The 26,505-nt window shown below is 41.6% G+C and overlaps 1 protein-coding gene across 2 annotated transcripts in view; it reads left to right on the top strand.

Annotated features, from left to right (window-relative positions):
• The window catches only part of ITPR1 (inositol 1,4,5-trisphosphate receptor type 1), a 328,878-nt gene that overhangs the window by 110,481 nt on the left and 191,892 nt on the right, over positions 1–26,505 (top strand). For both annotated transcript variants that reach the window (XM_034997067.1, XM_034997066.1), the window contains exons 5-10: positions 9,293–9,408; positions 19,717–19,803; positions 22,344–22,502; positions 24,393–24,491; positions 25,600–25,683; positions 25,793–25,939. In XM_034997067.1, the coding sequence (XP_034852958.1) occupies positions 9,293–9,408; positions 19,717–19,803; positions 22,344–22,502; positions 24,393–24,491; positions 25,600–25,683; positions 25,793–25,939 (692 nt within the window). The remainder of the gene's footprint in view (positions 1–9,292; positions 9,409–19,716; positions 19,804–22,343; positions 22,503–24,392; positions 24,492–25,599; positions 25,684–25,792; positions 25,940–26,505) is intronic.

Raw genomic sequence — 26,505 nt, 5'->3', positions numbered from 1 at the left:
TGTTATGTTAGTTACCATACAGTACATCATTAGTTTTTGAGGTAGTGTTCCATGATTCATTGTTTGCGTATAACACCCAGTGCTCCATGCACTATGTGCCTTCCTTAATACCCATCGCCGGGCTAACCCATCCCCCCCACCCCCATCGCCTCTAAAACCCTCAGTTTGTTTCTCCGAGTCTATAGTCTCATGGTTCATCTTCCCCTCCGATTTACCCCCCCTTCATTTTTCCCTTCCTTCTCCTAATGTCCTCCATGCTATTCCTTATGTTCCACAAATAAGTGAAACCATATGCTAATTGACTTTCTCTGCTTGACTTATTTCACTTAGCATAATCTCCTCCAGTCCCATCCATGTTGATGCAAAAGTGGATTATTCATCCTTTCTGATGGCTGAGTAATATTCCATTGTATATATGGACGACATCTTCTTTATCCATTCGTCTGTTGAAGGGCATCTTGGCTCTTCCCACAGTTTGGCTATTGCAGACATTGCTGCTATGAACATTGGGGTGCATATGGCCCTTCTTTTCACTACATCTGTGTCTTTGGGGTAAATATGCAGTAGTGCAATTGCTGGGTCATAAGGTAGCTCTATTTTTAATTTTTTGAGGCACCTCCACACTGTTTTCCAAGGTGGTTGTACCAACTTACATTCCCACCAACAGTGTGAGTGTTCCCCTTTCTCCACAACCTCTCCAACATTTGTTGTTTCTTGCCTTGTCAATTTTTGCCATTCTCACTGGTGTAAGGTGGTATCTCAATGTGGTTTTCATTTGAATTTCCCTAATGGCTATTGATGGTGAACATTTTTCATGTGTCTGTTAGCCATTTGTATGTCTTCTTCAGAGAAGTGTCTGTTCATCTCTTCTGCCCACTTTTTGACTTGATTATTTGTTTTTTGGGTGTTGAGTTTGAGAAGTTCTTTATAGATTTTGGATACCAGCCCTTTATCTGTAGTGTCATTTGCAAATATCTTCTCCCATTCTGTGGGTTGCCTCTTTGTTTTGTTGACTGTTTCCTTTGCTGTGCAGAAGCTTTTTATCTTGATGAAGTCCCAAAAGTTCATTTTCGCTTTTGTTTCCCTTGCCTTTGGAGACATGTCTTGAAAGAAGTTGCTGTGGCCAGTGTGGAAGAGGTTACTTCCTATGTTCTCCTCTAGGATTTGGATGGATTCCTGTCTCACATTGAGGTCTTTCATCCATTTTGAGTTTATCTTTGTGTATGGTATAAGAGAATGGTCAAGTTTCATTCTTCTGCATTGGCCCAGTATTTTACTGAATGCCATGGGGACAGAATGATGAATAAGGCAGATTAGTCCTACCATTGTGAAACTTTCAGTGTAGTAAAGTTGAATTGGGAGAATACTTGAAATATGGATTGTTTACTATTTCCCTTTCAATACTTCTTTTTAAATCTTAACTCCGTTACTGGGGAATACTCTGCCTTTTCTTCTGTTCTTTTGAAGTTTTTATTCTCTGCCCTTCTCCTTTTCAAAAGAAGGCAATATATGAATGATCAACACTTAAATTTTTTGTTTTTGTAACTTACATAACTCTCCCCTTGATTTCTCTCCATATAAAATTGCATTTATATATGGTGGGTGAATAAAGAATTTTTTTAAAAAAATGATTGTTGATTATTTGTGTTTCTGGTCCTTGAAGTAGGTTTGAAGAGCTCAAATTCTATGAGAGAAGGGACTGTTTTTGTCTAGTTAACTGCTGCAACACTGGCCAGTGGATGGTGGTAGAGAGGGTGAAATGGATCCTTGGCATTCTGAAGGACAGACAACCATAGAGGTTTGCTAGGTACCCAGCAAATGCCTTCTTCCTTGGCACTCAGCTGAAGTACTTATTTTAGTTCCTTGTAGCACCATGAGGTCATGTGATTGGCTATCAGCAATGACTGGTGATACAGGTTTTGTGTTACTCCCAAGCCAGTACAGTTAAGAGCTGGTGTGCCTTCTCATGGCTCTCTTCCCTAGAACCTTCTCCTTCAGTTGAAATTGGGAGACCCGAGGGCCTGTGAGACTTGTCTTTGGGGTGTCTGCCCAGTAGCAGAATTGCTGGATTACATGTTATAGGCTCTGTGTATCTATATAACTTGACTCCTCCCTAGTAGCCACACTAGTCTGTGTATCCATCAACAGTGCAGAAGGGTTCTGTATCCCCACTGCTCCCTGGCATTATCCAGCTTGCTGCCTTTTGTCACTCATTTGTGGAGTGGTAACTCAGAATTGAGATGCCCTTGAGTACAAAAAGGTTGTTTTAGAAAGTTACACATTTTCATTGATAGGTGCACATTCTTTAAAAAATGAAATATTGAGGGTTGGGAATGAACTTCATAGATAGGGACTTTCTTTTGTGGGTGATGACAATGTTTTGGAACCAGGTACAGGTGGTGGTTGCACAACATTATGATCTACTAAATGCCACTGCATCGTTCACTTTAAAATGGTTATTTTTATGTTATGTGAATTTCGCCTCAAAGAAGTTCAAATATTGATAAAATGCAGAATAAAAATAACAGTCCTGTGTCTGACACCTCCTGCCTCCCACTTTCCAGAGGCAACAATTTAGAATATTTTAACATTTTCTACTGGTATTTACCCCTGTATTTCTAGATGATGTGTATCTCTTGATGTCTGTAGATGAACCTATTATAAATATCTTCTGCTGACTTCCCATTATTGTAGATGAGGTTGGCTTTCCGACACTCTTCTGCTCCTCTTCCATCCTCCCATTAGAGTTGTACCACTTCTTTTTGGCTAGACTAATAATGTCAGTCTTAGATTTTTATGACTATGTAAATATTGTTCACTGTTGAGCTACTGACATACTAGATTTTAATGTGCAGCTTTCCTGTGGAGTTAGTAATAATGTTTTCTTTGTTTACATAACTCTTTCATAGCGTGTACTAAGTCTTCTCTGCCTCTGAAAGCCTCAGTATGTTTCCATGTGGCAGGGGATGGAATCATCTCTCACTCCTGGTCCTCAGCACCATGCTCTCAGCCCCTGGAGCGCTTTGTCCTTGCTCCGGCTTGGGCAGTGATGTGCCCTGCACAATGTCCTCCTGGGTTCCTGAGCTTTTCCAGGGTTCCACTGGGCAAATTGTCTTCCTTCTCCCTGATACCCTTCTGCAGACACTCAGGCTTCACTTCTCTCTATCAAGTTCCACCCCTCCATCCTCTTTCCATCTTCATTTATTGCAACTTGGGAAGATGGAACTGAGTTTCGTAGGGGATGGATTTAGGTTTTACTGTTTTCTTTTGGGGGAAGGGAAAGGAGAGAGGAGGGGTCTTTTTTTCTGCCCTCCCTAGTCAAAGATGGGTAGCTCCGTTCTATTTGTAATGCTGACTTCCTCAACCTTTCTCCTCTTCAGCATCCCTCCCCTCCCCCTCCCACACTCCTTAAATAACTCCTGTATTTCCAACCTGCTAGGTGATGGATGGCTTACTCAACATTTCAGCTTGGATGTTTCATAGGCATCTCAAACGAAGCATAGTTGAAATTACTGATTTCTACTTTTCTCCCCAAATCCACTCCTCCCCAGCCTTCCCTTTCTTAGTAGGCATCAACACCAGAAAGAAGGCTCCCTTAGGAGGTTCTTGGCTTAAAGTCCTTTGGTAGCTTCTCACTGCTTTTAGAATAAAAATTAGATGCCTCCCCAGGGTCTACACCACCCTGCATGACGCAGTGTCTGCTTGCTTCTCTGGCCACATCTCTTGTAACTCTCCCTGTTGCCCAGTACCTTCAGGCCATCTTTTCTATTTTTTTTTAATCTTTTCAAAATTTCTTTTATTTAAGAGCCTTTGCACTTGCTAGTCATCTTGCCTGGAAGGCTTTGCCACCAGGTGTTTATCAAGGCGGCTCCCCCACACCCTTCGTCTCTCTGTCAGATGCCACTGTGCCGGGGGTGCCCATCCTGATGACCCTGGGTCAGATGCTGCTTCTCCACAGCAGCCCCACTGGGCTTCCCTCCACATACTTTTGACTTGATGTCATTCAACTTGCATCTTTAGTTTTTTGCTGTCATTAAGAAACTTGCAAGTTGGGTGCAGTGTTGTATTTTCAGCACCCTGTACTGCACCCAGCACACAGTAGGCACATTAGTAAATGGTAATTGCGTCCATGAATAGATTCCTGGGGGCTTAGGACTGGAGGTGTCTTGAGAGGACATACCTGTCATGACTTGGGGAGCTGTAGAGATTACAGCACAATATAGTCACTAACTCAGCAGCTATCACTGCACTCCTTCTGTACTCCTAGGCCCTGGGTTACGAGTGCATGCCAAACTGACAAAAATCTCTGCACTCAGGAGGCTTTCATTCTAGAGTTCAAAAATCTAGGGATGTAGGTGCAGGATGGTGTGGAGAGAGTGGGGTTTTGGCTGTTCTTCTGGCAGCCTTTATTATCTGACTTAGTCCCTAAGGTGGCTCCCTCTGAGAGGGCTTCTTTTGCTTTCTCCCCCAGGGACCTTGTTGCAGAGGGCTCCATGAACACCTGTTGACTTCTTCTTTCTGTTTTGTTTTTGTTTGTTTGGTTGGTTTTCCCAATGCAGGGCTTGAACTCATGACTCTGAGATCAAGACCTGAGCCATGATCAAGAGCCTGACACTTAACCAACTGAGCCACCCAAGTGCCCCTTGACTTCCTCTTCTCTTAACTGGACACCACAAGTGCTCATTTCATAGTTAATGCATCCTCAAGTAGTTGACCCTTCTCCCTCCAACCAAGTTCTGGGATGCTGAAGGTCTCCCATGGCCTGTTCTGTTTGGGTTCCAGCCCACTGAGCCCTTCAGCATGTAACCCAACCCTCTGTTCGACTAATTTCTTCTGTGTTAGCCCAGTATGGCATCTGCTAAAGCTTAGGAATATTCAGAAGTAATTTTTTGAAAGCTTAGTTTATTCTTCAAAGGCCTAAAATAACACTTGTCACATAAGGTATTCTTTGTGGCATTTCTTTGGGGTGAGATCAAACCACTGTGTGTGTGCGTGTATGTACATGCATACATATATATATATACACATACACATACATGTACTCCCCTCTCTCAAATATGTAATATATATATTCTTTTGGATTTCCTGTATTTATGTATTTCTATACTTGGCACAGTATTAGAATCCAGTGGAACTTTAATTTTGCCCTGCTGTGCCATCCAAATAGCAAAGGGCAATGTGGAGCCGCTGACTTGCAGAATTTTGGAAGGTTAGTTTAACATCACATTTGAATTGCTTAATTTAATTTTCTCTTTGAATCAGTTGCTAAGCAACTGGGAAGACAGGACAAAATCAGCAAGGCTAATTTGGTTTTGTTACTAGTTTGTTAGCATCTCTTATATTTACATAGCTGGTTGGTTGTAAATACGCTTAATCCAATGCAATGCTTTGTTTTGTCCAAGGAAAATAGTTGGTGTGGAAGTTACGGCAAGACTTTGGTTGGATTGATAGTATTTAAATTGACACTGTCATCCTAGATGAAGGGAAAGTCCCCTGAAGTTTTGAGCCTGTGTTGTGGCCCATTTATTTAAGTCGGGTGTTTGACTTGGCTGTCCCATGAACACTTGTAGAATGGTACTTTCCATTTCATGTTAATCCCTTGGCATTATGATTCCAGCCTGATTGTTCCTAGAACCAACTTAAATTCTTTTGTTTGCAATTCATACCATTTAGCTATTATCATATGAAGTGTGTTAGAGGAAAAAAATAGACTGCTTTACTCTCATTATTGATGAAGTTTGAAATTGTTTACCTAATTTGGCCCATAAAGTAAGTTCTGTGTCAAATACTAATACTGATGGCATTCATGTTTTGAATGCCTTTTTTTAAAGTCATGTGATTATCAAGGAAGTCACCATTGTCCAGCCCACCTCTGCCCACCACCAAAGCTAGGACCTAAGCTGACCAATAGTCTCATGGTTGTGTGTGCTTGTTCATGGGGTAAATGGGGGGGGGTTCACATATGTGAAACTGGTAGGAATACTGTCTCAGTGATGTCATTAAGTTGCCACTGAGACAGTAAATGACAGTGACGTGTGGCTTTCATAAGAGGTGGAGACAACAGCTCTATCTTTTAATAGGTTACCTGCAGTGTCCTTTGTTTTCTAATGATTTTTAGATGGCATCTTTCATATGCCCTAATGATTACTTTGAGTAGGTGGATTATGTTCTTGATAAGGGTAGGCATCAGTGGTTTTATATTTAACTTATAACTGCTTGTGATTAGGTAGAAATATTTAGTGAAGAAGGAGATTACAGAAAGGGGGAAAGTACTTTTTATTTCTACAATTAAATGATCTTTTATTTTTTTTCCTGAACAGTGTCAAGGGATTGTGTAGTACTTTTTAAAAATTCAATGATCCCAACAGAAGAAATGGTGATCTGAATTAGAGCAAAGTCCTAGTGTCTACATACTTGATAGCAAATGAATTTTTGTTGCTTTGAAAGAGTTATTTGGTGTAGACTATAACTAGGTATTTTCCTGTTTGAGGTCCTTTAAGAGAATCTGTTTCAGTGAACAGATGAGAATAAGTGTGTGGTTACTAGATTGAATGTCCTTAGAAGCTCGTTCTGAAATACTTCAGAGTATACTTTTTCCAAACCTGGGTTTTCATTCCAGAGTTATTAATTTTACTCTATAAATACTTAACCTTTTTTTTTTTTTTTAAGATTTTTTATTTATTTATTTGACAGAGAGAGAGACACAGCGAGAGAGGGAACACAAGCAGGGGGAGTGGGAGAGGGAAAAGCAGGCTTCCCGCGGAGCAGGGAGCCCAATGGAGGGCTCCATCCCAGGACTCTGGGATCATGACCTGAGGCGAAGGTAGACGCTTAATGACTGAGCCACCCAGGCGCCCTAATACTTAACCTTTTAAAAACCCAATTATGTCAAAATGTAAACTTCTTAGGGAATAAGTGTCAATTTTTGTGTTAGTTTTTTAGAGCAATTATTTCTAAACTTTTTTGGTAGCATGTCCCTATCAAAAATATTTGACAAGTATACATCTAAACTATGTCTATGTAAATATTTAAAAGTTCTATATATGTGTTACAGTACTAATATATTGTATACATTATAAAAACAGGAAAATAAACATTGATGAAAAGATGAAGATTAAACAGCGTAGTATCCTATCATGATTATCCTATTATGATTATCCTACCATAAGGCACAGAGGTGCTGTAGGGTTAGGCTCATCATTAGAGACAGTGCTTTAAATGGTTTTATCAGGTTTATTATCTAGGTGATTTCAGATTTTCTTTTTTAGATCATCATTATTTTCCCTGTCTAGTGGCTCACAAGAGGAATGCAACAAGGGTTGATTGTGCCTTTTTCTTACGTGCTCGGTTTGCATTACAATTATCTTGTGCTCGATTTGCATTACAATTATCTTCGATGTTTGGATTTCTTTGCAGAAATACTTTGAAGCCACTTGTCTGTTGTGTGAGGGCCAGTTCTTTTTTTTTTTTAATTTTATTTTATTATGTTATGTTAGTGACCATAATTACGTCATTAGTTTTTGATGTAGTGTTCCATGATTCATTGTTTGCATATAACACCCAGTGCTCCATGCAGAACGTGCCCTCCTTAATACCCGTCACTGGGTTAACCCATCCCCCCACCCCCCTCCCCTCTAGAACCCTCAGTTTGTTTCTCAGAGTCCATAGTCTCTCATGGTTCATCTTCCCCTCCGATTTCCCCCCCTTCATTTTTCCCTTCCTACTATCTTCTTCTTCTTTTTTTTTTTTTAAAGATTTTATTTATTTATTTGAGAGAGAGAATGAGAGAGCGAGCATGAGAGGGGGGAGGGTCAGAGAGAGAAGCAGACTCCCTGCCGAGCAGGGAGCCCAATGCGGGACTCGATCCCGGGACTCCAGGATCATGACCTGAGCCGAAGGCAGTCGCTTAACCAACTGAGCCACCCAGGCGCCCCCTTTTTTTTTTAAACATATAATGTATTATTTGTTTCAGAGGTACAGGTCTGTGATTCATCACAGCGCTCACCATAGCACATACTCTCCCCAATGTCTATCACCCAGCCACCCCTCCCACCCCCCACCACTCCAACAACCCTCAGTTTGTTTCCTGAAATTAAGAATTCCTCATATCAGTGAGATCATATGATACTTGTCTTTCTCTGATTGATTTATTTCGCTTAGCATAATACCCTCTAGTTCCATCCACATCGTTGCAAATGGCAAGATTTCAGGGTTTTTTTGTTTTTGTTTTTTGATGGCTGCATAATGTTCCATTGTATATATACACCACATCTTGTTTATCCATTCATCTGTTAATGGACATCTTGGCTCTTTCCATAGTTTGGCTATTGTGGACATTGCTGCTATAAACACTGGGGTGCACGTGCCCCTTCAGATCACTACATTTGTATCTTCGGGGTAAATACCCAGTAGTGCAATTGCTGGGTCGTAGGGTAGCTCTATTTTCAACTTTTTGAGGAACCTTCATACAGTTTTCCAGAGTGGCTGCACCGGCTTGCATTCCCACCAACAGTGCAGGAGGGTTCCCCTTTCTCTGCACGTGAGGGCCAGTTCTACTACCTAAGATGATATATGAAGTCGTATGAGCCCAGGCATACCCACATGGAAACACATCATGATGCACCGACACTGAGGGACAAAGGCTTGTGCTGTTTCAGTGCAAGCCCCCCTGATAGTTTATTTCTGTTCCCGAGAATCATCTTGTATATGGTGCTCAAGAGACCACTGCCCTAAGAGGTCCCTGCCAAAAAGATTCTTTAGTATTTATTTATTTCTAAGTAGGTTCCAGCATGGAGCCCAACATGGGGCATGAACTCACGACCCTGAGATCAAGACCTGAGCTGAAATCAAGAGTCAGACGCTTAACCCACTGAGCTACCCAGGCACCCCTTCTGTAGTTTTTTTTTTTTTTTTTTAATGTAGTTGTATGGAAGAGAGTTATATTTACATATGAAAATGCTTGTGTTGTTGCATATTACTAGGGTGTCCATCCTTCTGTCTGCCCATCATGAAGGAAAGGAGATCACTATGGGGTAGCTTTAAGAGCCCTGAACTCCGAGTCCTAGATCTGCCCCTAACTGGCTGTGTGACAATGGCCATTGAATTGACTTACTTTCTGAAAGCCTCAGTTTCCTCACCTGGCACCTCACATTGTGGTGGTATAGATTAAAGGTCAGAGGAAAGGTTCCTAAAAGGGCCTTGTAACTTGTCATTTATACATACGTAGAATGTTTTTTCATAGGTTGAATGCATATACTTCCTCAAAAATGATTTTTATTTGTTTCACTTCTAGATTGCCTCTTTAAGCTATGTCCCATGAATCGCTACTCTGCCCAGAAGCAGTTCTGGAAAGCTGCCAAGCCAGGGGCCAACAGCACAACAGATGCCGTATTGCTCAACAAACTGCACGTACGTATTTGCGAGGGACCTCTCCATGATGGGGGTCTTAGGAACGGCCACTTGGGTTGTGTCTGAGTGAAGTGGGTTAGCTTTGCAACCCTCCAGCTCTGGGCACAGGCTTTCCTATGTCCTTGATAACGGGGTAAAAGGGAGTTGACCCTAAGAAGAGATGGGTTGGAGTCAACCTGGGATCCCTTGAGAGTTACTGTTTTCTTAGCCATTCCCTTTCTGGGGTGACTCTAGCTAGAGTACTGGTTATGAGCACAAGCTCTGGAAGCAAATCCTGGCTGTATCACTCACTCAGTACTGATCTTGGGAAAGTTAATTAGCTCTTTGGTGCCTTCATTACCTGCTTCTAAAATGAGAATGGTAATAATATCCACATCAAGAGATTGTTGTGAGAATTATGTGAAATGAAACATAAAAGGCACATGAACAGTGCCTGCAACGTAGTAAGTGCTTAATAAATTTTAGCACTGTATATATCTTGACTATTAGTTGGCATATAAGCTTATTCCACTGCTGATGTGTTGTGTGACCATGAGCGAGTTTCGGGGCCTTTCTGAGCATATTTCTCCATCTGTAAAACAATGACATAGTTTTCTAGTGTCTCGTATCTAGATGACCTAATTCTTTGGTGAGGCTAATTTGTGTGGAACTACTTTGAGATATTTAGAAGGACATGACATATATCCAATGTAGTAGTATTAAAATTGCAACCCATTCACTATGCCCCTTTCTTGCTTTATTTTTCTCAATGTCATTTATCATAATCTTTCTAATGTATTTTATCAGCTGGCTACCCCCACTCGTATGTAAACTATTTGAGGGCACAGATTTGTGTCAGGTTTGCACATTGCTGTCTCTGTCATGCCTATAACACACAGTAGGCACTCAAATATTTACTAATGGAATGGAAAACAAAGGTCTCTTTTGAGACTTACTGGTAATAGTTAAAGACGTAGAGTATCTGTGAGCACCATGGAGCTTACCAGGTCATCTGTCACGCTGGCTCTCCTTGACTAATTTCTTTTCTTTTCTTTTTTTTCTTTTTTTTTTTTTTTGGCAAAGTCACAACCAGCTGCATTTGGTAAAAGGAAGGGTCCTGTGGAGGGCCTTCTTGGTCCCGTGTGTACCATGTTGGATGGGGTTAGGTGCTCTAGGTCTGATGAAAAGACCTGGTTCCTAAACTCAGTGAGCTTGTCCAGGGTGAGAACACACAGGCGGTAACTCCCATTGCATTTAAAATGAAATCTAGACGTTATGCTTTGCTGGACCCTGCTTTCTCCTCTGAGCCTTCTGAACTGCACTCACTCTGCTCTAGTAGCTTTATTTCACTTCATTTTTTTGAGCACCATAGTCTCTTAACAATTTTGTACCTTTGTGCTTCCAGTTTGTCAACTTAGAACTTTCTTCTCCTGACTTTTCCTAGGTGAAGACCTTTGCCTCCTTCATATCTCTGTTTAAGTGTTATCTCAGCGAGGTCTCACCTCCCCTCCCTTATCTCAGCGATGCCCTGCTGGCTTTCCTCCACTGCAACACTATTTTTCTCAGCACTGATGACAGTCTGCAATTATATGTAGTACTTCCCTTAATTATCCTCTTTCATTCATTAGAATGACAGCTCCCCACGATGAGAAGCAATGGCTGGCTTGTTCACCGCTGTGTCCCCAGCGCCTGTGATAGTATCTGGCCCATAGTAGGTGCTCAAGAAATATTTGTTGAATGAAGGAGCACAGTGCTAGGGAATTGGGATAAAACTGTGACAGCATCTGAACCCTCTGGGAGCTCAAGAGTTAATAAGGAATAAAGAAGTGGTGACAAGATAGTGTGGCAAGTACTATTAAGGGGTGAACCTAAAAGCACCTAGGAGGCTGTGGGAACACCTAGATGGGGCACCCAAATCCATCTCTGTGAGTAAGTGTGGGCGATGTGGTAGTCAGGGAGGGCTTCCTGGAGGAAGAAGAAGTGACAAGCCTCATTCTGAGGCATCTGTGGGAGTCAGAGGGTAGGAGAAGAAGAGAGAACAGAAACAAATAGGTTGGTTTGAATACTTAAGGGATTGCATCATTATTTTCATGATTTTAGGGCAGACATTCTCAACCTCAACAGACTACCTCTTAATAGAAAATACGATGTAACTATATGAACATGAAATAACATTCATAAATAATACAACCTCTGAAGACACCAGATTTTTTTAAAATGAATTATGAAGGAGAAATAAAAGGAAAGTAATAAATCTTATAATCGTGTACTTTAGTTAATGCTTGGGCAGGATTACTCTAGGGGACTTAAGGAAGTAAATGTTCACTCCTGTTTGTATAAACTCTGAGGCAACCAAAGACTGTGACTCAGGTAGGTGTGTAGTACTGGCTGCTAAAAAGCATGTTTTTTGTAAGTAATTTTCCAAAATGGTCAGCAGATCTTGGTAGTGTTACAAATAATGCAAAGTACACTCTTCCCTTTATTAAATAGCCCTTGCATTTTGGGTAAATGTATTAATGGTAATTAAACCATGTAAAACTATGCTTTGTGTTGATATGTAAAGTGGAGTTAGGAGCTAGACCCAGAAATTGCAGACAGCCTTTTAACCCATGTAAATGACAACCAGACATACAACTGTACAGGATTAATAATGCTTTATCCTTATACAGGATGGTACCATGCATTTTGGGGCATCCAGCATCCTGAGCCCTGTGCACTGAATATCAGTAGCACCCCCCGCCTCCCCCAACTTTGTGATGACCCAGGGTCCTCCTGACGTCTGTGCTGGGACTATGGGAATCTAGCTGAATGGGTTGGGCAAGATTGTTTAATCTTGCACATCTCTCTAATTAGCTATTTAGTGCTTATGCCTGTGGGGTTATCTTGGAAGAAGTACGTCTTCTGTAGTTCGGACTTTTCTTTTTCTGATATGAAAATCATTCTGTTCAATCAGATCTTAAGAGTACATCTCAAGGGGCGCCTGGGTGGCTCAGTTGGTTGAGCGGCTGCCTTCGGCTCAGGTCATGATCCTGGAGTCCCTGGATCGAGTCCCGCATCGGGCTCCCTGCTCGGCAGGGAGCCCGCTTCTCCCTCTGACCCTCCCCCCTCTCATGTGCTCTCTCTCTCTCTCTCATTCTCTCTGTCTCAAATAAATAAATAAAATCTTAAAAAAAAAAAAGAGTACATCTCAAAAACCTTCCTTTTCCTATGCTTTTTACAGCAGGAATTGTAAAATCAGATTCCTCTTGACCATGCAGGAAGCCAACTGGAATAAAAGGAACTTGGTGGGCCTGGTTGCTAAGTGGAGTGTGCATGTCTGTGGGTCCAGAGGGGGCCGTTCTGTCCCCTTGCTGTTGCTGCATGGGAACCTGGGCCCAGAGCTGCTGCCACATCTTCTACTTTTTTCAAGAGAAGCTAAAAATTCATGCTTTGTATCTAATATCTCAATTTTTAAAAAAATGTTGGCAACTAATTCAATTGAAGTTTAAAGCATCCATTCAGTACAATAATGTCTCAAGCTGGATGGGGTTCTTTAGCCACCTGTTTGCAACCTGTGATGAAGTGTCAATGGAAATTGCTTTCAGTGCTCCTTCCCATGAATGAACTGTGCAAAAAACTGCACAGTTGAAAAAATGCAATCTTGAAGGTGATCAAGAACTCTGAACTCCTTATTTAAAAAAAAAAGAAAGAAAATGAAATAGCTCTTTCATGCTGTTGGTTCTTTAAAACATTTTTTACAAAGAAAACTAGTACTTTCCCCTGATTTAGGAGTACTGATGTGACTTGGATGTTGACTTTGTGCATTTCCTACTTTCCTGCTTCTTTGGACCTTTTTTTCCCCTCTAGTGTCCAGAAGTCATGTACGTGTTTTAGTACAGTCATTAAAATGTTGTATTTTGGCCAGCTGCTTGCTTTTGGGGGTTGATGGCAAGTCTCCAGTGGGTTTTCATTTTTATTTTTGTCAACAACTGTGCAGCACCCCAATCAAAGGTCAGATTATTTTAAATTAATGCCATTTAAGGAATTAGTTGTCTAGACCACTTGACTTCCTTTTGACTAGGATAAGCAACATGTAAACAGCATTCTGAGGGAGAATGACATCTAGTGGCTGGTTACTGTGTGTTCATTCCCTCTGCAGGACTAAGTGGATCCTAACTCTTCTGGTCATGACTTCTCAAAAGTCTTTTGGCAAAATGAGCTTTCTCCCACCCACAAATCACATAATGTGTTCAAAGACCTTGACTACTGTTTGCTGACAGCATTTTGACCTGCATTGCTTTGGTTGTGAGAAACGGTCAATTACATTAAGTCATAGTCTTGACAAGCTAGGAAAAGCCAGAGGAATAGCAAGTCTCTTGTCTCCCGAAGCCTGGGTCCTATATTGCTTGTTTTCAGAAGCCTTAATTCCCTATTGTATTACACAGTGTAGAGTTTGTTGACCTGAAATAACCTTTCCCCACTGTTCCAGTGACCTTTCTGTAGTAACTGAATAATGGTTTCTCTGTTTTTCTGAAATAAAATAACAGGTGGCTATGATAAGATTGACCTTGATGTTGCTTAAGGAGCATGGTAATATCCATGGTGAACCACGGTGATAGAGACCGTAGCATTAAGTGTTATTTCTTCCTTAGAAATTCAAAACAGGGCACCTGGGTGGCTTAGTCGTTAAGCGTGTGCCTTCAGCTCAGGTCATGGTCCCAGGGTCCTGGGATCGAGCCCCACATCGGGCTCCCTGTTTGGCGGGAAGCCTGCTTCTCCCTCTCCCACTCCCCCTGCTTGGGTTCCCTCTCTCGCTATGTCTCTGTCAAATAAATAAATAAAATCTTAAAAAAAGGGGCGCCTGGGTGGCTCAGTCGTTAAGCGTTTGCCTTCGGCTCAGGTCATGATCCCAGGGTCCTGGGATCGAGCCCCACATCGGGCTCCCCGCTCGGCGGGAAGCCTGCTTCTCCCTCTCCCACTCCCCCTGCTTGTGTTCCCTCTCTCGCTGTATCTCTCTCTGTCAAATAAATAAAATCTTTAAAAAAAAAAAAAAATCTTAAAAAAAAAAAATTCAAAACAGTCCTCAACCCAGTGTGTAAGGGAAAAGAGCAAAAGGTATTTAAATTATTAGGTTTTAAATTTTGAAAACGTTACCATTTAAGATGACTTTTGAAAAAATCAAGGCTATTTGTCACAGAGATATGATGAGGTTTTTGAAGAAATAACACACATGAGTATGATAGAAAAATAATTGCAAAATATACATGAGTAAAAAAAGGAAAAAAATACAGTCCCTAAATCTTACTCCTCAAATATGATCTTGGTTTATATTTGGTGTGTCCCCCCCCATTATATTCCTGTGTTTCTACATTTTGAAGTATCAATGGAAATGTACTGCTGTCTCCTCTTTCTTTAACTCACTTTTTTTTCACTTAATATGTAATGAATAAATAAGAATCTTTTATTTTCATTTTATTGGCCACATGGTTCTTCCACCTATGCCAGCGCTGTAATTTTACATAGCCAATCCTTGTGGGGTGGGTGGTATTCGGAATCCTGACAGTTTTTATAGTACTGAAACTAGCTGTTACAGACTTGTTTGTGTGCAAGATTATCTTTTTAGGAGAAATTTCTGGAAATGAAATTGCTAAATCAAAGTTGCGCCTGTTGAAAATCTTTGAGAGACATGGCCAGAAAATCCTTCAGAAAGATTTGTCAGTTCACTGCCTTACAGCATGGGCCATTCCTTAGAATATGCTTGAGGGGTTTAACAGACCAAGTCACATTCTGTTCAAGGGTGAAGCAACCTCGATCAGTGGGCCCAGGTGTAGTTAGTACCTCACTACCTTTTTACCAATCTGTGCCTCACTCTTGAACCCAAAAATCATGAAGAATGGTTTTAAGACTGGAATTTGGCTTTGTGGCGGAAGTTATCTAAGGACCGATGGGCGAACTCAAGTGAACACATTTGGTATTTATGTATTTAGTAAAAAGTAAAATGAATTGGAGAGTTTTCTCTTTAAAAAAGTATGCTTATTCTTATAGAAAAAGTGAACTCTTCAAATGGTCTATAAGGTCAATGCATGGAATGTTCATTCAGTAGTTATGTAGGCTTGGTTATCATTAAACCTTTCAACAGTATTACAGATGTGACAGTATTTTAAGAGAGGTTCTTAGGTATTTATTCTCTAATATTTTCTAATTTTACCTTTTATGTCTTTTTAGACAAATACTCTTTGGTAGAGCTGGTGGTACTTAATTAGTTTTTAATACGGAATATATGCCTTCTTGATGACTGACTTGATGTTTCTGTGTAGACATGTCAGCAAACACTGAGTTGCCCCTTTTGCACTTCATCTAAGCGTAGGAACTTAATATTTTAGATGAGTGCTTCTTAAACTGAGGCCACTGGAAATTGGGAGTAAGAGGAATGTCCATGAGAATTTTCTCTCTTAAACAGTAACCTTTATGTCATTTAAACCCAAGAAACACAGCTTTGTGATTTACTAAAGTTGAGTCCTTTCAGTATGAGGTTTTGAGTAGAGGAAAAAAATTGTATTTGTTGGAAGACGTTGTGTCTTATTTTATTGAACGTATTGATTTTTCCCACTTGGACATTTTTTTCTTTCTTCAGTTCTGTCTGTATTAGCAGAGACAACTACTTAGTGGCAAGAACAAATACCTCTTTAAGAAGTCTAAACCCTCCTTCCAAGTAGATTGTCCAGTGCTGTGTTTGGGAGACTACCTATAGAACCTGTGCGGTGCTCTGGAGATCTCTGGAGGGGTGCAGCACAGGCATGAAACAAGGAAGAACAGAAGGTGGGAAGAAATGTAGGGAGGGTGTGGATGGAGGGGAAGAGAGACCTAGGAACGGTGCTGAGGGCAGTTTGGATGCCTAGGATTGGCATGTTGTCTGTGCTGGTATTATTTCTGGATGTGTCTTGAACCCAGGGGTTTTTATCCTTGGATAACTGAGAGAAGCAGACTGGTAACTAATTCCGGGAGAGAGAGGGGAGGAAAGCCTCTGAATAGACCATTGTTTTACAGGGTTGAGACAGATGTGAGAAACTTACAGTGATCTGCACTAACATAGGCAGATCATTCCCTCTTGTAATGTGGTTTCTTTTTGGTTTAGGATTGCTTTCTGCAGCTTATTTTTTTTTTTTTTGAGGTCTTTTTTTAAATTAACATATAATGTATTATTTGTTTCAGGGGTACAGGTCTGTGATTCATCAGTCTTACACAATTCACAGCGCTCACCCTAGCACATACCCTCCCCAATGTCCATCACCAAGCCACCCCAACCCCCCCACCCCCCTCCACTCCAGCTTGTTTCCTGAGACTAAGAGTCTCTTATGGTATATCTCCCTCTCTGGTCTCATCTTTTTCATTTTTCCCTCCCTTCCCCTGTGATCCTCTGCCTTGTTTGTCAAATTCCACATATCAGTGAGATCATACGATAATTGTCTTTCTCTGATTGACTTAGTTCGCTTAGCATAATACCCTCTAGTTCCATCCACGTCGTTGCAAATGGCAAGTTTTCAAATTTTTGATGGCTGCATAATATTCCATTGTATATATGTACCACATCTTCTTTATCCATTCATCTGTTGATGGACATCTAGGCTCTTTCCATAGTTTGGCTATTGTGGACATTGCTGCTATAAACATTGGGGTTCTGCAGCTTATTTTTGTCAAAAGATGTACCTTCCTAAAAATACTTACATTGAAGGTAGAGATGGAGCATATGCTGGATTTAAAGGAAATGGAAAGATTCCTCCCCCACCCAACTTAGTCCACCAGTTGAAATTCTCATCATCAGAGTGTTAGAACATTTCTTAATTTTAGAAATGTATGTGTAATAATGTTAGAATTTATTGAATGCCTGTTATGTATCAGGCACGCATTTTCTCTGATCTCCCTTGCATTGTCCCCATTTTGTGATCGAGAATATTGAGTGGGGCTTGGGGAAATTAAGTAACCTGGCCAAGATGGTAGAGCTGGTGTGTGGTGGAGCCAGGCCCAAACCCAGGAGGTCCTGTGAAAATACAGACTGTTCTTGGGAAAGAGGCCTGTTAGCCCATTGGCATCTGGGGGGCATCTGGCCTCAAGGAGAGGGAAGCTCCGGGAAGAGAACAGTGGAAGCTATTTTGAAATGTATGGCTGGTCACCAGGGTTTTATTATCCATCAGATTAGATACGGAATTTTTTCCCTGCTAATTTACTTCTGTTTGACCCAGTCTAGGTTTGGGGGACAGGGCTTGGAACAACAGTTTCTTTATTGCCTAGGGCAAAGCTGATTCCCCTTCAGCTTTGTTATAATATGATAACAATACTTTCTGAGGTGTACAAGTAAATGAATAAAAATGCCTGTTCCAGTTGATGGCCCTGGCAGACTATTCTGGAACCCTCTCTTCAGTTTTACCAGGTTCCCGAGCATGCTAAATTTGGACTAGTAATGTCTCCTGGCCCCATTTGTACCTATAGATTTGCAGTTAACCCAAATGTGGGTTTGAGGATTATCTCTGCTACTTAATAGATGTGTGGTTTTTTAAAAAAAATCCAACATCATTATATTTTATTTATTTATTTTTTAATTGAAGCATAGTTGGCACACAGTGTTATGTTTCAGGTATAAAACATAGTGACTTGACACGTTTATGGGTTACGCTCTGCTCACAAGTGTAGCTACCATCTGTCACCGTACAACACTATTACAGTATCATTGACTGTATTTCCTATATTGTGCCTTTCATCTCCATGACTTATTTATTCCATAACTGGAGCCCTGTACCTCCCACTCCTCTTCGCCCATTTTGCCCATCTCCTACCCCCTCCCTTCTAGCACCTGCCAGTTTGTTGTCATTATATATTGGTCTGTTTCTGCTTTTTTGTTTGTTCATTTCTTTTTTTTTAATGTGGGGCTTGAACTCATGACCCTGAGATCATGACCTGAGCTGAAATCAAGAGTTTGGATGCTTAGCTAACGGAATCACCCAGACGCCCCTTGTTTGTTGATTTGCTTTGTTTTTTAGGTTCCACATGTAAGTGAAATCATGAGGTATTTGTCTTTGTCTGACTCATTTCACCTAGCATAATACCCTCTAGGTTCATCCATATTGTCACAAATGGCAAGATTTCATTCTTTTTAATGGCTAAGTAATACTCCATTGTGTGTGTGTGTGCGTGTGTGTGTGTGTGTGTGGACACATACCACAATACAGATATGTGATTTTTAAAATAAGACATTATTTTTTTTAAAGATTTTATTTATTTATTTGACACAGAGAGAGAGAACAAGCTGGGGGAGCGGGAGAGGGAGAAGGAGAAGCAAACTCCCTACTGAGCAGGGAGCCCAACACAGGGGACTCTGGGATCATGACCTGAGCCGAAGGCAGACACTTAACCAACTAAGCCACCCAGGTGCCTCAAAATAAGACATTATTAAGCAAAATTTCAAATGTACACAGAAGTAAATAGTATAACAAACCCCTTGTGTACCCACTATCCCAACTAATTGCAATGTCAAATAAACCTTTTAATCTCTGTTTTTTCTTCTTAAAATGGTGATAATGGGGGCACCTGGGTGGTTCAGTCATTAAGCATCTGCCTTCAGCTCAGGTCATGATCCCAGGATCCTGGGATCGAGCCTTGCATTGGGCTCCCTGCTTGGCAGGAAGCCTGCTTCTCCCTCTCCCACCTGCTTGTGTTCCCTCTCTCACTGTGTCTCTCTCTGTTAAATAACTAAATAAAAAATCTTAAAAAAAATGGTGATAATGATCTTCTCCTCAGGGAACTACTATAAAAATTAAATAAATTACCATAGTGTCTAGCAATAATAACCAGCATTCCATAAATGCTGCAGTGACCAGGCGCTGTGATACATGAGAGTGTAGGTGCTATTTTTATCCTCATATTACAAAAGTAGAAACTGAGGCTCATGAATGTTCCAGGATGCAGAACCAGAAATCACTTGAAACCAGCATTTAAATTCAATTTTATTTTACTCCAACTTAAAAGAGGACTTTTACAAATCATAAAAGGCTATGCAAATTCTCTCCCACCCCTACCCTATTTTCTTCAAAAATACACAAGCTTTTGACGTCGTCTTAACCTAAGCAGATGTCCATGAATGCCTGAAAGAAAAAAAAAATATTTAAAAAAAGCCAAGAAGGCCAACAAAAACAAGGGCAGAGTGGGATGGCTTCCTGAACCCCTTGCTCATTTTGCTTAGGTATTTGCTTATTTCTGTGGCTCTTGTATGAACTGGTGACATTGGTTTTGCATCACTGTGGAGAAATATAAGCCATTGTTTCCTCTCTGTGACCAGTATTTCTTCTCCATGTACAGCATGCTGCAGACTTGGAAAAGAAGCAGAATGAGACAGAAAACAGGAAATTGCTGGGGACCGTAATCCAGTATGGCAACGTGATCCAGGTAGGTCATGGCCACCCTTCTCTTCTGGAGCTGGAGTGTTACAAAGAACAAAACTAAAAAATAAACACATGAGATTGGGTTTGGACAGCTTTCCAGCAGGACTCCCATGGAGACAGCCAGTCTGGTGCAAAACGTCTAGCATTTCTTCTTATATGGGTTGGATTCTTGGGCTTTTGAGTTGGCCCACTCTCAGCACGAGAAGCCATTACTCTGCCCTGTAGTTGGTAATGTAAGTTCTGTGCAGATATTTTAAGTGAGAAGTTCCCTATCTGGAAATGAGCCTGGCTGCTGCACTTTTGTTTCACTTGCTTTCCTTGAAAGTTCTATTTGGTAAAAATTGGCTTCCCTGTAACTTTTATCTGTTGGTTCAAGAGCTGGTCACAGGGGCAGTAAGAGCAATTCAGTACCTCCAGGTAGAATATTTGATGATGGGTCTCATATCTTGTCTCACGGGTTGTGGGGTTTACTTGTTGATCCCTTGTGGCTTTAAAGTTGGCATGGGGATAAAACACACTTTAGGAAATAGCTACTGCAGGGTTTGCTAAGAAAAATCTATCTGGGTCTATCCTTGCAGAAAATAGTGTGTGAGAAGGTCCAGTGCCAAATGTAGCCTTTTTCTTTTTTCTTTTCTTTTCTTTTTTTTTTTAAGATTTTATTTATATATTTATTTTAGAGAGCTAGTGCCTGCACAAATGGGGGTGGGTGTGGGGTGGAGGAGCAGAGGGGGAAGGACAGGAGGGGAAAGAATCTCAAGCAGACTCCCCACTGAGTTCAGAACCCAACCAGAGGCTCTGACTAGTGACCCTGAGATTGTGACCTGAGCCAAAACCAAATCCAAGGCTTTACTGGCTGAGCCACCCAGGTACCCCTGTAGCCTTTTTCTGTTTATCTAGTTGCTGGATCATTTTGATACAGACACAAAGGGTAATAGTGACCAACTTTTGAAGACCTGACCCATCTGGTTATCTTGCTTCATTATTTCCCTTTCTGAAAGATAGCACTTGCCATTTAAACTTGACTGGTTCCAAAGGAATTCCTTCCCATTGTTATTTGTGTTAGATAGAGAGCAGTGATAATCTAGATAATGGAAAAAGTAGAACTGCCACATTGGTAATAGCAACGCTTTATGTTTAAATGGGTTATTATGATTTGGCCTTTTGGAATAGTAAAGTAGCTTTCAAATCTGTTTGAAGATAGGTCCTTCCAGTCCCACTCCAAATTCCTTTCAAGTTCTGTCCAACTGAAAAAGGACACAAGGGGCCAGGTGGGCCCAGAGTTCAGTATCAGCTTTATTACTGGGCCAGACCAGTGCTTTCAAACTCAGGACTCCCTCATGTGGTTAGATCAGAGAGTATGGCTTGAACTGAAGACGGAAGGTAGGTACAGGGGCTAAGACTGTAAACCCTTAAGTGTATTCCAATTCAGATTTTGTGACTTAATGACTATGAGATTTTGGGCAAGAAATGTTCCCAGGCCTCAGTTTGCTCACTAGCAAAATGGGAATAATAATGATATTTGTTTCCTAGAATGATTGAGGGGTACCTGTCCCAGAGTAAGCTCTGAATACATTTTAGCTGATATTATTACTTCTTCGAAGCCTGGATCTTGGGATCCATCTCTACGTAATGTCAGTTTATAAACCAATTCAGTTCAGCACTTGGACAGGTATGTGGAGGATCGGGGGCCTCACCAGGATAACAATGAAGACGTAAGAGGGCATTACCTTCCCCTTGTGTATAATGGCCTAGGGATGCCAGGGACTCACAAGTCAGACTCATGACTCTAACAACATTGATAGAAGAGTGTGGACCTCCTAGGAATGTTCTAGAAAGTGTATCTATTAACATGTGTAAAAGGGATATTGGCGGTTGGCAATGAAGTTCCATGCTGGTCTTAATATTTCTCCAGGATTTGAGCAATCTATAATCTACCCTTCCATCTTCTCTTAATAGCCTGTTAATTTGGGAAGCATTAATCAGTGCTTCCTGCTATAGACCTACTATGAGACAGATTGTTTCCCATTTAGTTGTTTGGTTCTCCCAAGAATCAAGAATAAGGTGCTTAGCACTTGAAGGTGGAAATTTATAGTAGCCATGTTATTCCACATAAAATGACTACCCCTTATAGGGTCATCTCTTCAACTGTTTCTTGTGCTCAGAAGTGCCTTTCCTTAGCTCCATGTTAGGGTCAGGGATATTCAGATTGCAGTTCCTCAGCTCCTTTACATGGGATTAGGCTCCTACCTGTTAATAGTTGGCAGAGTGCTGTTCCTTGCTGACGGTGTGCTTGACATCAACAGCATCCATCTTGTCCATGGCCATGTTGGGATAAAATAAAATATTTCTTCTTCCCTCTACTTCTCCCTTTGCTCTTTCTTATTTTCTAATTATTCCTTGCCTCAGGCACTTCGATGACTCTCTAACTTCACAGTTAGCTCAGGGGTGGAAGGAATGTTTGATACATATTATGTGACTGAGAGAGACATCTTAGAGATTCAGAGACCTGCTGACACTCTCCTTATTCTCTCTGTGGGTTTTCAGCTCCTGCATTTGAAAAGTAATAAATACCTAACTGTGAATAAGAGGCTTCCAGCTCTGCTGGAGAAGAACGCCATGAGAGTGACTTTGGACGAGGCGGGAAATGAAGGGTCCTGGTTTTATATTCAGCCATTCTACAAGCTGCGCTCCATCGGAGACAGTGTAAGTGCAGACTCACAGCCTGGGGAGTGCCCCATGCCACGCCTCCAACCCTAACTGTATATAGAAGTCAACTGGGAGAATGTTATAGTTGGAACCAGAGGCTCATCCTGTATGAAGAGAAGGGAGTCACTATGGAAACCAATGTTTGGGAAACAGGGAAATTTGGAGAGAAGTGTGACCTAAATACAGTAAGCTGTGTTTTTCCTACTGAGTTTCTGAAAAAATGGTATGAATAGCTCATTACCTCAGTAACTTCACCATGAAAACAGCTATCATATATTAATGTCCCAGGCAGTGTCCCTGTCATTCTAGATCATTAGTGGAATGGAAACGCCTCTCTATTTTGGAAATAAAGTTAGTAAGGAAGGAGAAGAGAAGAGAACTAGAGACAACAGGGAAGGAGAATGGATTTTAGGATTATTCTTCACTTGTTCCTTTATCGATAAGCCAACAGGCTCTCCATCCCATTTCAGTGACTGCAATTCATCCTGAGTAGGCTTCTCTCCTCAGGGTCCCTAGGATATAAAGCCACTGAGATACTTGTCCGTGTGACTTAGAGCAGTTCTGATACTCGTCAGCTACATTAGTACGTCATTATGTGGGCATATACTTGACAACAAGTATGTTTAAATGCTATTAAGCCATTTTTCTGACCTTGTTAAGATTCGGAAATAGAAGTTTTTTTACTAAAACGAAATGTGTTCCTTAAACAGCTTGAAATCTTGTTAAAATGCTCAGCTAGCCTTAACCTCAAACTGAGTTTTGCCATTTTCAGTATTGTTATTTAAGTTTACAAGCTTTGGGCAGTGTAGTATTCATTTATATGCTGTATCCCAGAGGCAGGTAGAAGCAGACCATTCCTTCCCAGTTGGTATGCAGTGAATATTGATCCTCAACTGAGAAGAGAAGGACAAGTCCAGTAAAGCTTAGTTTTCATCATAAGTTTTGGATTTTTTTGAGGTACTTAATATATATTTATGAGGTACTCCAAGTGGAGTTAGGGAAAATTTAATTGTATATCCTTCCCAAACGTAACAAACTGAAAATAGATGGGTTTTACCTCTTAGGAAGCCATCATTTCTGTTCTTCCTTCTGCCCTCATAATAAAAGAGCAAGGTGTTTTGTCCTGAATTTCATTTTTGGGAAATCCTTGGCTTTCTTATTCTTTAAACTTACCTGTTCAGCTGTACCTTAGTTGAGAAGGTAAGATGGAGTTGAAAGGTTCGTTATCCTTTGTAGGATAGTGTTTTACAAACAAGTGTTGATCTATTTGTGGACTCAGATCAGTTTAGTGGCTTGTGACTACCATTTTAGAAAGTGGAGTAGAATAGATAGTATCAGGCTGTCCTAAACATAGTGAGGATAAGTATTGTTTTAGGGAGGTAACTTCTGTTTTAGATAAATATAGATATGTATGTCTACATATGTACACACACACATATATATATACACACATGTATGTGCACATAAGTAGGAATGACTGGAATATAATAGAGATGTATTTCTTTCTGTGGTTTGAACCAAAAAAGTATGAAAGTCATTGCTTTAGATATAGAAGATTATAGTTTTATTTGTTTAAAAATAGACTTCCTTCAGGCATTGTTCTGCTTCTACTCCTAATACTCAGAGCTTACTTATAGATCTCTGTTAACATAGGAAAAGGAGGATATTGACAGTTGGCAGTGGTGTCCCATGCTGGTCTTAGCATTTCTCCAGGGATTGGACAGGGATCATGGGACATCACTGGCTGGGCTGGTACTATGAAGGGTTTGGCTGTGCTGGCTGAGGATGTGCCATATCCAAGGGGGTGGTCTAAGGATGCCCACCTGCCCTCCACCAGGGACTTCTGACCTGTTTTGTGAAAAGCTCCGTTGGCCTCTTCCTTTCCAGGTGGTCATTGGTGACAAGGTTGTACTGAACCCCGTCAATGCTGGCCAGCCCCTTCATGCTAGCAGCCATCAGCTGGTGGATAACCCTGGCTGCAACGAGGTAAGGGAAACCTTGTGATGGCTTGTGGGCAGGCAGAGGCTGCAGGAGCAGGCCTTCTTGAGGCCAGAGCATGTGCATGCTGAAAGTGACCTTATTAGTGACTTGGGGCAGCATACCTGTTCTGCAGGTGAGTAACCAAGACCCAGGATCAGGGTTGCCATGTGGGGTTGGGTGAGGGCTGATAGCTACCCTAGGGCTCAGTCTACTAAGCCTCCTATAACTGGGAGATTGTTGCCTAATTTGTTAAGCCAGAGAAGGGCCTTTTCTACCAAATTTTTCTGGCCAGAGGAGCTCCTTTTTCCAGTTTGTTTCCCTTGGGAGAATGTCTTTGGCTGATTACTAAGATGAGTATACTACAGGCCATCAGCGGCCTAGCAACGGGGATATGTTGATTTTGGCAATATATCTCCTTGGCCTCAAATTTGGCAATTACAGGACCAAAGGGCAGTAACTTGACTGTGACATAAATATTTGTCTACAGGTTGGGGACACAAGCTCTGGAGTCAGATAGATGTGAAACAAAATCCCAAATCTTCCATCCCCTAGCTTCGCGTTTCTAGGCTAGTTACCGTACATCTCCTAATCTCCCTGTGCACTAGTTTTCCTGTCTGAAATAGGTGTGATGGTCCTGACTGTTTTTTTAGGGTGTTGCTGAGGACTAAACGTAGTCGTGAATACTAGCGCTTAGCCCAGTGCCTGGCGTATACTTAGTGTACAAGCAGTAGCTTTTATTGAGCGTCACTAGCTCATTCACATTTTAGAGTGTATTCATGGGAGTCTTTGTACCTTTGTTTATCAGCCCTTGTTTTTACTGAACTTTTACTTTCTGGCTGCAGAACAGGAGACTTGGAGAAGAAAGGCTGGAAGTAAGGTTCCCTTAGTCATTTCGAGCATACATGGTGATGGGCACAAATGCACTCTTGATTACCAAACACATCTGCCAGGCCAGTTAAATTTGCGGTTCCTGTGAACTTATGGCTGTGAACTGGTAGGATTTTGGGGCGGAAGCCCAGCCCTGCTTCTTGGGCAGTGATGAGGAGTTTTGGGGGCTGGAAGACACAGTCATGGGGATGGATGTGTGAAAAAATAACTGTCATTTGTTTTCCAGGTCAATTCTGTCAACTGCAATACCAGCTGGAAAATCGTCCTTTTCATGAAATGGAGTGACAACAAAGATGACATACTGAAGGGGGTGAGTTTGCTACTTCTCAGGCTGGCAGCACTTGGCTCTACATGGGGCAGCAGCTAAGTCCTCTTGTAAAATTCATTGTCCTTAAACCCTCCATGTGCTGATGTTTTAGGGTGACGTGGTCAGGCTGTTCCATGCGGAGCAGGAGAAGTTCCTTACCTGCGACGAGCACAGGAAGAAACAGCATGTCTTCCTGAGAACTACCGGCCGACAGTCAGCCACATCTGCCACGAGTTCAAAAGCCCTGTGGGAGGTGGAGGTAAGGGGTGGGGCTGGAGAGGGAGAGAGAAGGTTAGGGGTTGACCTCTTTCCGAAAATGGGTCAGGATGACAGATGAACAAGCACATCATGCCATATCCGAAGGATGCTGGGTGTGCTTGGGAAGGAAAATGATGTCCACTTGGGAAGCAAACTCACAGCTGAAGCTGGAAGTTTCTTACTCTCAGCCATCGAATTGTCTTTTCCTTCCATGTCTTCCTTTCCCTTGCTCATTTGTCTGTCCCAAGGATATGTAGTTGAGCACCTACTCAGTAGGATACATTGGTGACTCATGCCAGGGATAGGGTAGAAAGAGACACACCCAGATCACTGGATGGCGAAGTGGCCAGAGACACTTTCCTCATGCTCGGGGGAGTGTGGGAGGGAGGGATGAGGGAGGGAGTTCAGGTTGGGTGAAGGAGGTGGCACCTGAGCTGGTCCGTACAGGATGACGTGTATTTCTAAAGGCAGAGATGTGTAGAGTTTAGGTCACCTCATGTCAGACGGTGGCATGGAATTGGAAATATGAAACAGCCTTGAGGGTAAGGCTCAGCATCCCAGTTTGGT

The sequence above is a fragment of the Mirounga leonina genome, unplaced genomic scaffold (assembly GCF_011800145.1).
Source record: "Mirounga leonina isolate KUSES-001 unplaced genomic scaffold, KU_Mleo_1.0 Mir_94, whole genome shotgun sequence".
NCBI lineage: Eukaryota > Metazoa > Chordata > Mammalia > Carnivora > Phocidae > Mirounga > Mirounga leonina.
The sequence above is the reverse complement of the archived record's forward strand: the minus strand, read 5'-3'. Positions and strand labels throughout refer to the sequence as shown.